Here is a 12,696-nt window from a genome sequence, read left to right on the forward strand (position 1 = left end):
AGAATACAGAATGCTCAGAATTGTATATTCTTTTATTCTGTAAAAGGTAAGAATCAGTGCAGTTGATTATAAACTTTAGGATGAATAGTAATTCACATTTGCAATCAATACCTCTTCCATATATCTGTATCATTTTTAGTAGGGATTAAATTTTACTTAACATTTTTCAAACTTGTCTCTAGCTTCATAACATCTGAATTCAAAAGTGAATAAATCATGACTCATATTTGCCATGGTAAGAGTGTACCTTGGGTTGCCTGTGATAATGATCTATGCAAATTTCTAACTATATTTTCATGCCCCATTTTCATACAAAGATATAGTGTAAAAAATGACAGAGATGTACTCGTATAACTGATTAATTAATACATACCAAGCATCTATCCAAAACTGAAAACATTTTAATTGAAATTACAGTTTAAATCTTCACAAAGATTGTAAAATATCAAGCTAGAATGACCCATAGAATCCCAAAGCCTGCTTCTTCATATAGAGTACATGTTATAAAATGTGTATGTAATCAGCCAGATTCTCCTAGGTTTCAACACTTATCTCTACTACCAGGAACTTAACAAATATGGACAATTCAGAATGAAATGAAAAGGATAACTGAAATAATCTTAAGTCAGTCTAAATCTCTGCCTTCCTCAAATCTGCTATTCACACTGTCAAGGGCTTTCACTGGAAGCTCCAGGTGAGTATTTCAGCCACACACAAGTAGCTCATTGTAGGCAAGTCCGCTGTTCAGTGACAACAGGCGGGTGGCTTGAAATAACATGGAGCATCTACTGCAAGGAAATCAGAAAACTATTCGGTTCAACCTGGGCTTTATCTTAAAGTTTCTTCTCTTGGAGAGCCAATCGCTCTTGACCAAGAGACTACGTCTTCCCCAAACACACGCCAGCACTTTCCACATTCCCACGGTGAACACCTCTAATTGTGGGCCTGCGCTGCAGAACCAAACATGCACGCTAATCGTTTGAAGCGAGGTCCCAGCTCATTCAGGTAGTCATAGTCTTCTTCCAGCTCAGAGTCGGCCGAAGCTAAGGAGCTGAGGGACCCGGCGGCCGACCCGCTGCCTTCGAAAGCGTAGGTCTGCAGAGAGTCGAAGGGAGGCGCGCAGGGATCCGTGTCGGCCTCTTGGAGCTTCTCCAGGATGAAGGTCCGGAACACGGCGCTGTCTGGGCCCTCCTGCAAGGACTGGCGGTACAGGCTCCGGAGGTCTGGTCCCTCCTGCAAGGACTGGCGGTACAGGCTCCGGAGGTCTGGGCCCTCCTGCAAGGACTGGCGGTACAGGCTCCGGAGGTCTGGTCCCTCCTGCAAGGACGGGCGGTGCGGGCCCCGGAGGTCTGGGCCCTCCTGGAAGGACAGGCGGTGCGGGCTCCTGAGGTCTGGGCCATCCTGCGAGGACGGGCGGTGCGGGCTCCGGAGGTCTGGGCCCTCCTGGAAGGACTGGCGGTACAGGCTCCGGAGGTCTGGGCCCTCCTGGAAGGACAGGCGGTGCGGGCTCCGGAGGTCTGGGCCCTCCTGCGAGGACGGGCGGTGCAGGCTCCGGATGTCCGAGGTCCGCGGCCTGCGTGGGCGCCGGGCGGTGCTGCCCCTCAGTTCCACGATGTCAAAGGCCTCGGTGTCTTCCTCCCCGCCCCCCTCATCGTTGTAGCTGAAAATGGTTTCTCTGAAGCCGTCCCCTTTCTCCGGAAACGGAGGCTGCGTTTTCCGCTGTTGTAGGCCCAAGGTCAAAAACACAAACCCTGGTGAAGAGATCACAGTGTGTTAGCGACCCTGTCAGCTGTCAGCTGTTAGACGCTTACGGCGGGGCCTCAACTTCACGACTGATAAACACAGAGCGCGTTTCTTGTGGAAGTTTACAAAACGATGTACGGGAAGCCTAGTGACCTGTCTGGCTGACGGTTCCCAGGAAAAGTGTCAGGCTAATACAGTCAACTGTGTTTATGATGAACAATTTAAAATTTAATTTTAAGATATTAACCTTGAACAAAGTAGATGGTGGTTTTCAAGTCTGCATGTGCTTTTCAACCCTGGAAACCAACGATCCAGATGATTAAAAGTTTCAAACAACAGAGCAGTTTCATGATATTCTTCATGCAGGCAAAATTCTGTGGCATAATTATTTTCTAAGTTAATATTGACTCTAAAGTGTATGCCAGAAATTGTTCTAAAATGCTCCAGCTTATTGACTGATTTCATTCCTACCATATCCTACTGAGGATGAAAAAGGGAACTGACACACAAAAACATTAAGTAAAATCTCCAGAAAGACAGCTAGGAAATGTTAATTCAGAACCTGAACTCTGTGAAACCATAGTAATTGCAGAAATGCCCAATTATCAGGCATAGAAATCATAACACCTTTTTTACAAAATTGATATGCAAACAGCCCCATAACACTTTTATTTTGAAGAAAATATTTATGTGTGTGTATATGCTCAAATGCATGCATGTCTGTGTTTACGTGTGTGTACCAAGGACAACTAACTCTTACTTAACCTTGGATGCTACATCGCTATTCAATTAAGCGCATCTATAAGAAAAAGGATATCACTACAGCTATCACACATACTTGCTTTTATCACTTTATTTTGAATACATGAACATATGATCAGTTCAGTAGTACTCACCAAATATTATCATAATGCAGATCAGAATAGCGATTACGACTTCCATCATGAATCCCAAGGAAAGCGCGAGTTCCTTGTTACTGCAGGACTGAGTATTTCCATTGTCATCACAATCACAGACATATACGGTAAGGGTGTTTGTACTTGTGAGTGATGGGATTCCATTGTCAGCAATTAAGATGGATATGTACAAGACAGGTTCTTCTTGAAGGCTAAAACCGGTTCTATTGGTCAAAATTACAGCTGTATTATCTAAAACAGAAATCCATGTGCGTAATTGTTCAACAATATAAAGGAAACACATATGTCATAATTACTTGAGATAATAGTATGGAATATGACCGGACAAATTCAAATAAAAGAAAGAGACTTCAGATAAACAATATATCCAGGGAAGCACATTTGGCACAGCAGCTAGCTCACCACTTGGAACACTTGCATCCCATGTCAGGGTTCATTATTTGAGACCTGCACCTCTAATTCTGATCCAGCTCCCTGCTAATGCTCACCTAGTGAAACAGGAGCTCATGGCTCAAGTACTTGGGTCTCTGCCACTCAAGTGGGGAGACCTGGATTAAGTTCGGAGCTCCTAGCTTCTGCCTAGCCAACACAGCTATTTGGAAACTGGAGAAGTAACCAGCACATGCATTTAAATTAAATAAAGATAAATAAATAAATAAATAATTAGTTAAGAGACCCCCCCCAATTGTTCTTTTTTAAGACAGAGACAGACACAATGAGTTCTTCCATTCTCTGTTTCACTCCAAAAATGCCTGCACAGAAGGCTGACCAGGTATCCCCAGTGCGTGGCAGAGACCCTTGTACTTTATTGTCATCTGCTACCCCCCCCCATAATGTGCATTTGCAGGAAGCTGGATAGGAAGCGGAGGAGCCAGGCATCCAATACAGATCAGGCATCCAATGTGAAATGTGGCCGTCCTAGGTGGCAGCTTAATCATGGAGCCAAACACCCACCCATTATTGTTTCTCACATCACATAAACCTTAATTGTATAAATATATGAATTGCTTGAATCATTTCCAAATGTCTAGCAAAATGAGAAACTCATATGTGGAACATAGAAAACAGTTTTTAAATATTTTCTGGGTACCACCAGTATTCGATTTATCTCAATGATGGTAGCATCATGTGACTATTTGCACATGACAACGTTTTTCTTTTACTTGAGAACCATTATTTTGAAAACACTAGAAATACTGTATCTTCAAAATTATCATAATAGCATGTAATCTCAAATAATTCTAATGAGAGAAAATAATTAATTTTACTTAGTAAAGAAAATCATATTAAGATGTTTCATTTCCCTTTGACTTTATGATCTCATTTCCTATTTAAAAACTTAGATAATAATTGCAACCAACACACACTAATTTGTTCATATTCAATTTTAAAAATTAGTGGAAATTAACAACATATACTTTGATATACATCAAATTATTCTTCCTTAGATACCAGAATACTTTAAGCAACTCTTTTCAGTATAATAATTCTTTTTTTACTTTACTTTTTGCTTTTTTGTTTGCTACTTTTAGATTGTCATTTCTCAAAATATTTTCTGAGGCCATAAGAAAAACATTGGAAGATAATAACATTAAAATGTAAATTTTGAAAGCTTGTTGAAATGCATGTTTTTTAATTTTTCCAAATGATCTTAAAGACTCCATTATACTCTGGAAATTAATAAAACCCATGAGACTGTATTTACTAGACAGATTTAAGAGCAGAGAAATATTTTGCAATTTTCAATAAGCATTCTATTAAATTGCTTATAACCACAACATATGTTTTATATACTAATATATTTATTTGCCTTAATAACTATTTTCTATCAATGTAAGCAAACTCAAGCCACAACTTAGATCTGTGGGGTTTTCTTTATTATTATGAGTTACTTTTTGGGAGTTTGACAAGGGCAAAAAAGAGAGAGACCTGTTTGCCTTTACTATTCCCCAAAAAGTTCTCTCCAGGAAATCTTTATATCCACTGTGAAGGAAGGAAAGCTGTCTTCCTGCATGCTGGCACTGGTTTTAGTTCCAGATGTTCCACTTCCTTTTTTTTTTTTTTTTTTTCTTTTTGACAGGCAGAGTGGATAGTGAGGGAGAGAGACAGAGAGAAAGATCTTCCTTTTTGCTGTTGGTTCACCCTCCAATGACCACTGCGGCCGGCGCATCGTGCTGATCTGAAGCCAGGAGCCAGGTGCTTCTCCTGGTCTCCCATGCGGGTGCAGGGCCCAAGGACTTGGGCCATCGTCCACTGCCTTCCCGGGCCATAGCAGAGAGCTGGCCTGGAAGAGGGGCAACCGGGATAGAATCTGGCACCCCAACCAAGACTAGAACCCAGTGTGCTGGTGCCGCAAGGCGGAGGATTAGTCTGTTAAGCCACGGCGCCGGCCTCCACTTCTAATCCAGCTTCCTGCTAATGCACCTGGCAATGCAGGGGAACACAGCACAAATGTTTGTGTCCCTACATCCATGTGGGAGACTTGGATGAAGCTGTTTGCTCTTTCAGTCTGGCATAGTCCTGTCCATTGTGGCTATTTGGAGTGTGAATCAGCGGATACAAGATCTCTGACTCTCTCTCTGCCTCTCCCTCTCTGTAATGCCACTTTTCAAATAAATAAATAAATCTTAGAAGAAAAAAAAAATAAAGACTAAAAGGCAGCTGTGAGAATTTTGTTTATAGGTGCTTGAGTAATTCATCCTTTTGTGGTATAAACAAAAAATGAGGTAAAAACCCATATTATGGAAAAAATCTCTTACTGAATTTGGGGCTGGTGCTGTGGTGTCGCAGGCAAAGCCATCACACCGCAACACTGGCATCCCACAAGGGTGCCAGTTTGAGTCCTGGCTGCTCCACTTCCAATCCAGCTCCCCGCCAATGGCCTGGGAAAAGCAGATGAAGATGGGCTCAAGTGTTTGGGCCTTTGCCGCCCATGTAGGACACCCAGATAGAGGGCCTGGCTTCTGACTTCTGCCTAGCCTCGTGCTGGCCATCTGGAGAGTGAGACAGTTGATGGAAGATCTCTCGCTCTCTTTCTACCCCCTCTTTCTCCTCTTCCTATTTCTCTGTAATTCGGCCCTACAAGCAAATAAATAAATCTTTAAAAATCTTATTAAAATAAATGGAAAAACAGAAATTTGTATAAAATTAATCATCATTTACAAAGAATCTTCCACCTAATCTTCCACCTATAAACCCACTAGAACACTAATCTTCAATTGACAAAATATTTTTCCATTTAAGGAAGAAAACATTCTTAGACAAATTCATATATTTGCAGTTCCTAATTAATACTACAAATATATTTTAATCAGTCAAGCTAACACAGGTCTGAATTAAGGTTAAGAGTGTATCACTGGGACCAATGTTGTGGCAAAGCAGGTAAAGCTGCTACATGCAGCTCCAGCATTGCATGTAGGCGCTGCTTCAAGTCTTAGCTGCTCCACTTCCATTCCAGCTCCCTGCTAATGGACCTGGGGAAGCAACGGAAGACGGCCCCATGTGGGGACCCTGTACCCACAGGGGAGATCCAGAAGAAGCTCCTGGCTCCTGGCTTCAGCTTGGCCCAGCCCCCAGCCCTTGCAGCCATTTGGGAAGTGAACCAATGAATGGAAGATCTCTCTCTCTCTCTCTCTCTCTCTCTCTATCTCTTTTGACAATAATGAATTCAATGACTGACACATTAATATCTTCAAATAAAAGAATTAAATGAGAATGGATTGCGTGTGTGCCCCTCTCTGTCTCTGTAACTCTACCATTCAAATAAATAAAATGAATCCTTAAAATAGATTTTTATCAGTTTCCACAGATGTGAATTGAAGTTTGAGATAGATGATTTTAACACGAAAGAAGCAATGGGGTCAGAGCTGCATTAATATTTGTGGAATCATTTGGATTTTACAAGAACATAGAGCCAGTATTTTTTTATTTAATTTTTTTTTTGACAGGCAGAGTGGACAGTGAGAGAGAGAGACAGAGAGAAAGGTCTTCCTTTGCCATTGGTTCACCCTCCAATGGCCGCCACGGTAGGCGCACTGCGGCCGGCGCACCGCACTGATCCGATGGCAGGAGCCAGGTGCTTCTCCTGGTCTCCCATGGGGTGCAGGGCCCAAGGACTTGGGCCATCCTCCACTGCACTCCCTGGCCACAGCAGAGAGCTGGCCTGGAAGAGGGGCAACCGGGACAGGATCGGTGCCCCGACCGGGACTAGAACCTGGTGTGCCGGCACTGCAAGGCGGAGGATTAGCCTATTGAGCCGCGGCGCTGGCCAAGAGCCAGTATTTTTAAAACTTGACTTTGACTTTTGCTTTCCATTTTCATTGTCATTGCTTTGCTATAGTTCTCAAGCATTATCACGTTGCAAGAACAACATAAAAGTTAGTGCAGTAAATTTCATTGAAATCAAATGTAATTCACAAAGAATGGATAATGCCATTACCAACAATTGCAAATGAATGCTTTTACCTTGATTGTCTATGATGATAAAATTTGAGTTGTTTTTGTCTCCCATAGAGAGATTAAAGTAGAAATGGTGGTCTTCTACAGATTCATCTCTATCCATTGCACTGATAGTCTGAATTACCTAGGAAAATAATAAGCATGGATTTTTTATCATTTTTTTGTATTTAGCAAATAATCACTGCTATTTTTATTTTTACCTTATATTAACATCTCTTTACCAAAGTCACTAGGGACATTGCTGAGAATATCTGACAATTGGTTAATCAGGTTAAGATGTTTTAGTCCCCCTTTCAGAACTGTAGCATCATATTACATAATAAACAAAATCACGTTGATGGATCAAGTGAACTTCATAAGCTAAATTTCTTATAAATTCTCAAAGCATGTCTGCTATCTATAAGCTTCCTTACTCGCTCTGCCCACGTTTTCCTCTTCCTTCCTTCCTTCTTCCTCCTGCTTCTTCATCTGAATGCAAGGCATCATGATTTGCTCATTTTTTTGCTTGTAATGAGATGAAAAATGTGGTAGAGTTATTTGGTTTAAATGTATTTGCTAATATAATGAGTTTTTAAATTGATATGGTAAAATAATGCATCTAAATCTGAGAAAAATGTACATAATTTTCTTTGACCTATAAAGATGATAGGAATATCTTACATATCCAATAAGCCCCTCTCTGTATCTCAGATCATAAAACAATGAAGTCATGCAGATAAGAATAAATCCATTCTCAATTAATTCTTTTATTTGAAGACATTAATGTGTCAGTCATTTAATTATTATTGTCAAAAGAGATATGCTGCCAAAATCATATTGTGAGATTGTAATTAATCCTGGAAATTAAAGTAAATTGATTCTACAAGTTACCATTTAAATCTTCTAGAACAAAAGTATTTTTAGCAATGTGTCACACAAAACTATCATCATTTGCAAGCTGACAGACCCAAATTTTTAATGTTATACTTCAAAGAGCAGGTATTTCTCTAATTTATGCTTTATTCCTCTACATAGATTTACTTTCTCTACAACTCATCTATAATTAAATCATAATCATCTTGTGTTGATCAGATAATCTAATGAGGGAAATTTTCATTTCATCCATACTAATAACAATGTGATTGTATCATATGAAAGTAATTATTTTAATTCAGAAAATCATACGTGTTAATACCGGCTGGGTGAATCACAGGGCTAGGAAGTCTGATATTCCTAACTCCAGTTTTCACATTATGAAGTTTTCCGTTTTACAAATGGAGTTAGTAACTGATCTGTTACACTTTCCTTCTAGTACTGTGTACCTTATCAAATAGCATGATGCAAAATGAATACATGTCCTTCATATACATTCTTCATGAAAACATTCTTTTATTCATAGGCCATTGCACTTGTTAATGATCTTACTATAGGTGTATTTGTTGGAGTAAGATTAGCAACAATTATATTTTACTGCCTAATGTTCTTTATGGAGCATGAACCTCTGACTAAATGTTAAAAAATGTCTCCTTTTTATGTATGAAGCATTAAGAGGACTGGAGAGACACTGGCTTTGTACACTTGTAGCTACTTAGAATATCCTCTACATACATGTAGGTAAAACTTTCAACATTGTCTCCTTGACAAACCTTCCATCAATTTGTTTTATCTTTTTAAATCATGCTTGCTGAAAGATATGGTTTATTGGATTCCATTGCACTCCACACAGGAAGCCACTGGCACATTAAGAGTAGTAATAGATTGGTTATCATTAATTCTATTGAATTAACATTGAACATGTACTCTTTTCATCTCTAAAAGATGGCCAATATTAAGGTGCCCATCATCTGGTTTAGTGACATTTATTCCTTTTAATACCAAAAGCATTTTTGCTTTAGTTTTCAAATAAATTCTAGGAAAACTTTGAATTTGTTGCATGGTTAGATTTCTAAGTTATATCTACAACTTACCTGAGGCATATTGCAGGCTGTCTACATTTATTGGATCAAAGACAAATAAGAAATTAAAAATAAATACACAGATAAAAGTCATGACTTGAAAGATTGGACAAAGAGGTAATGAGAATGATTTCAAATTATGACAAATTCTGTGAACTCAAATTTTTAATATTCTCTTTGGTCTCTGGATAGAATTTTATCCAATTTATATCTGACACAACTCATTCTATTTCCTATATATAGGAAAGCAAAATGTATGATGGAAATATAGTGTGCCAGTCTGATCGGTCTAGGAAGTCTAAAATGAACCACCCGTTAATAGGAACTTATCTATGTGTCAGGCAGTGTTCTACCAGTTAACATAGCCTATCTTCACAGGGATATGTTATGAAGCATTCTACTTCCCCATTTTATAAATATTTATATTCTTTCTCAAGTAAGGTAAGTATCGGGAGTGAACTGGCTAGGTTAAATTAGGTTGCAAGCTGATGCACAGCTGCTGTGGAACATGGGGTATACATGTGGGTGCTGTGGGCCTGGCTTCTGCCCTGTCCTAGTCCTGTTCCTGAAGGTTTCTCTCTCTCTCTCCCTCCTCTCTCTCTCTCTCTCTCTCTCTCTCTCACACACACACACACACTTACTCTAAAATATCTGGAATAAAAAAGCACCAAAAAAGTCTCAGAAAAGAAAGAGACATAAAGAGAAATCAGCAAAATAATTGCAATAGAATAGATCAAAAATAACCTGGGTTTTTGGTATGGAATAAAGAGAATATATTGTAGGCTAGGAATTTATCAAGGGACCTAATATGTAAAAATATGTGAAATAAAGGGGAAAATGGAACCCAGGCCATTAAATAATGCACAAAAGCAGTGAAGCCGAAGAAGTCACATATTAGCTAAAAATTAATGGAATTAATATTTTGAAGGTTATAGGTGGTAAAATATTGGCAGTTTCACAAATTTCAAGTTAATTATTTTATGTGACTACATAGATTTTTGACTTTAAAGATGATTGCGGAAATAAAGAAAATTTTCCTGATATCAATCACTCTGTATGATATATATTGGCACACAAGGGCCAATTTACTAAAATGTCATTGCTAGATTAATTTTTCTGACACAAAACAAATACAATATTAACTCTTGCAAACCAGAGGTATGGGTCTTATTAACGTGAAATTTTTTGACAGCTTGTCTAAGAAGCCACAGTTGTGCATTCTGGTTTGGAGCGAGCAATAAATTAGATTCTATTTACTTCTCTTCAGAGCAACTGACAATTAAATCCAATTCCAGAATTAGTCAAAGAATAAATTGTTAAGTAATATTATAAACTATAAAGTGAAGGGTAAAACTCTTAAGTCAATATACAGATATTGAGCATTAATTATACAAAGATCAATTTCTGGAAATGTGTTGAATAGAAAATGCCCTTTAGTATAAAATGAGAAACAAAATGCAGAGTTACAATAAATGAATATATAGAAGGAATTTGCAAATTATCATTCAAGTTCCTTATTTATCTGAGTGTTTTGTACCTTTCATAAGCCTAAAGATAAAAATTATTTCCCATTGTCTAGAAATTATTATTAGTAAAGAAGGATTCAAAAGTTTGTTAAAAAAAAAAGCCAAAGTGAAAATTATAGAATTAGAAACAAAGAGAAAATCTAGATTACCTTGTTTTATTATCTCCTTTGCTTAGCATGATAGGACACAAATGTTGAGAAATTAATGGTAGTCTAAAACCGTGTTCCCGTTCAGAAGCAGAGTACACTGAACTCAATGCTATGTCGGTGAAGCATATTTTTTCACTATTTCCTAGAGGGCTATAAATCTTTCTGGTCCTTTCACTACCACTAAAATCTGTAGAGTCTGTCTACGTTACTACATGCTTACCTCATGAATATAATTTTTTTCAAGGAGAACTATATTGTGCATGTGGTTGGGAGATTGCAAGGAAGCAAAGCTTGATTTTATGGGAATGTCCCTCTGTGTAATTAATAAGATACACTTCAGAAGAGCTACTTGGTTCCTGGCAGGTTAAAAGAGTGAACATCTAGAGAAATGGAAGCATTGAATGTATATTTAGGAGGTGGGATAGATGGAACTTCACAACTGATCACATATGTATGGAGAATGAAGGAAAGAATGAATTAAGCATGATGTCCACATGTCTTTTTTCTACAACTTGGTGAATTGCAATTTTGGTAAAGATACTGGGAAGGTACAAGCTTGTGGGTAGGTTTACTGTAACCATTGATTCTCTGAGTATACTTTTTTCTGGTAAGTTAGAGATACAAGCTTGAAACCTAAGAGGCAGAGTGAGCAGACATATGCATCTAGAAGTCACTTGGGCATTTACCGGACTTGAGGAGCTACAGGTACATGATAGAAGAAAAGAAGGAGCTATGGAAAATAGAAAGAGACAGGCACAGTGGAGAAGGAAAATGAGTAGAAAATCTTGGTTGATGATGTGTTATCATTGAAATTTAGAGAAGAGGAAAAAACACTTTTATATGGAGAAGAATTATATTTCTTTGCATTAGACAGACTTCATATAAAAGAATATAAAAATCACCAATATTTAGTTTACTTCAGGAAAAGATACTTAGTCAAGGTAATGGGAATCACTGATTTGAAAAATGATAATTATTAACACTAAGAACAGAAGACAAATTACTCTAATATCAGCACATTTGTTATACTAATATTTTGCAAAACACTGAAAATTCTCCTCCTTTTGTCTTCACCACAGTCTCTTACACATTATATAAAAAAAAAAACTATCTGCTTAAGTATATAGGCCATTGAGGAAGTGTTTGTTTTGTGTCAATGTGGACTGTGACCATTTTGTCATTTTCATTTTGTATAATGAATGTATTATTAATCTAAAGATGATAGATACAGAATACTTTTTAACCTGTCATTTGTCCTGTTTGAATCTGTGAGACATGATTTAACAATCATATTCATAGTACGGAAAACTAAATAAAATGTCCCCATCAATGATATTAAATTCATTGTATATGAACAAGATAATATTTTATATGCATTTTCTCAAACAAGTAACATTAAAATTAATTCTATTTGCTTATATTTTGTACATTAAATACACCAGTTAGATAAATTAGAATTTAATATTAATTTAGTAATATTACGGTAGACAATCATTTCAAAAAGCTTTTTATTTTTTTTAAAGATTTATTTATTTATTTGAAAGTCAGAGTTACACAGAGAGAGGAGTGGCAGAGAAAGAAAAAGGTCATCCATCTGATGGTTCGCTCTCCAATTTGCCGCAACGGCCGGAGCTGCGCCGATCCAAACCCAGGAACCAAAAGCTTCTTCCAGGTCTCCCACGGGGCTGCAAGGGCCAAGGACTTGGGACATCTTGTACTGTTTCCCAGGCCATAGCAGAGAGCTGGATCAGAAGTGGCGCAGCCGGGACTAGAACCAGCACCCATTTGGGATGCTGGCACTTCAGGCCAGGGTGTTAACCCCCTGCACCACAGCGCTGGCCCCTCAAACACCTTTCTAAGTTTTATAAGTTTATATGTAACTCAGATGATTTTTTTTTTTAAGATTTTGGTATGGACACTATGATATAATTAATAGTCTAAAACTAAAGACTTACTTTGCATTACTATT

The 12,696-nt window shown here is 38.2% G+C and overlaps 1 protein-coding gene across 1 annotated transcript in view; it reads right to left on the reverse strand.

Annotated features, from left to right (window-relative positions):
- Positions 1-859: 859 nt before the first annotated feature.
- CDH19 (cadherin 19) overlaps positions 860-12,696 on the reverse strand; it is a 66,557-nt gene continuing 54,720 nt past the window's right edge. Inside the window, exons 9-12 of the mRNA XM_062200304.1 lie at positions 7,125-7,242; positions 2,640-2,891; positions 1,551-1,751; positions 860-1,223 (exon numbers count right to left, since the gene is read on the reverse strand). Of these exons, the coding sequence (XP_062056288.1) occupies positions 934-1,223; positions 1,551-1,751; positions 2,640-2,891; positions 7,125-7,242 (861 nt within the window). The 3' untranslated portion in view covers positions 860-933. The remainder of the gene's footprint in view (positions 1,224-1,550; positions 1,752-2,639; positions 2,892-7,124; positions 7,243-12,696) is intronic.

This window comes from Lepus europaeus, chromosome 9 (genome assembly GCF_033115175.1).
Source record: "Lepus europaeus isolate LE1 chromosome 9, mLepTim1.pri, whole genome shotgun sequence".
NCBI classification, from domain to species: Eukaryota; Metazoa; Chordata; class Mammalia; order Lagomorpha; family Leporidae; genus Lepus; species Lepus europaeus.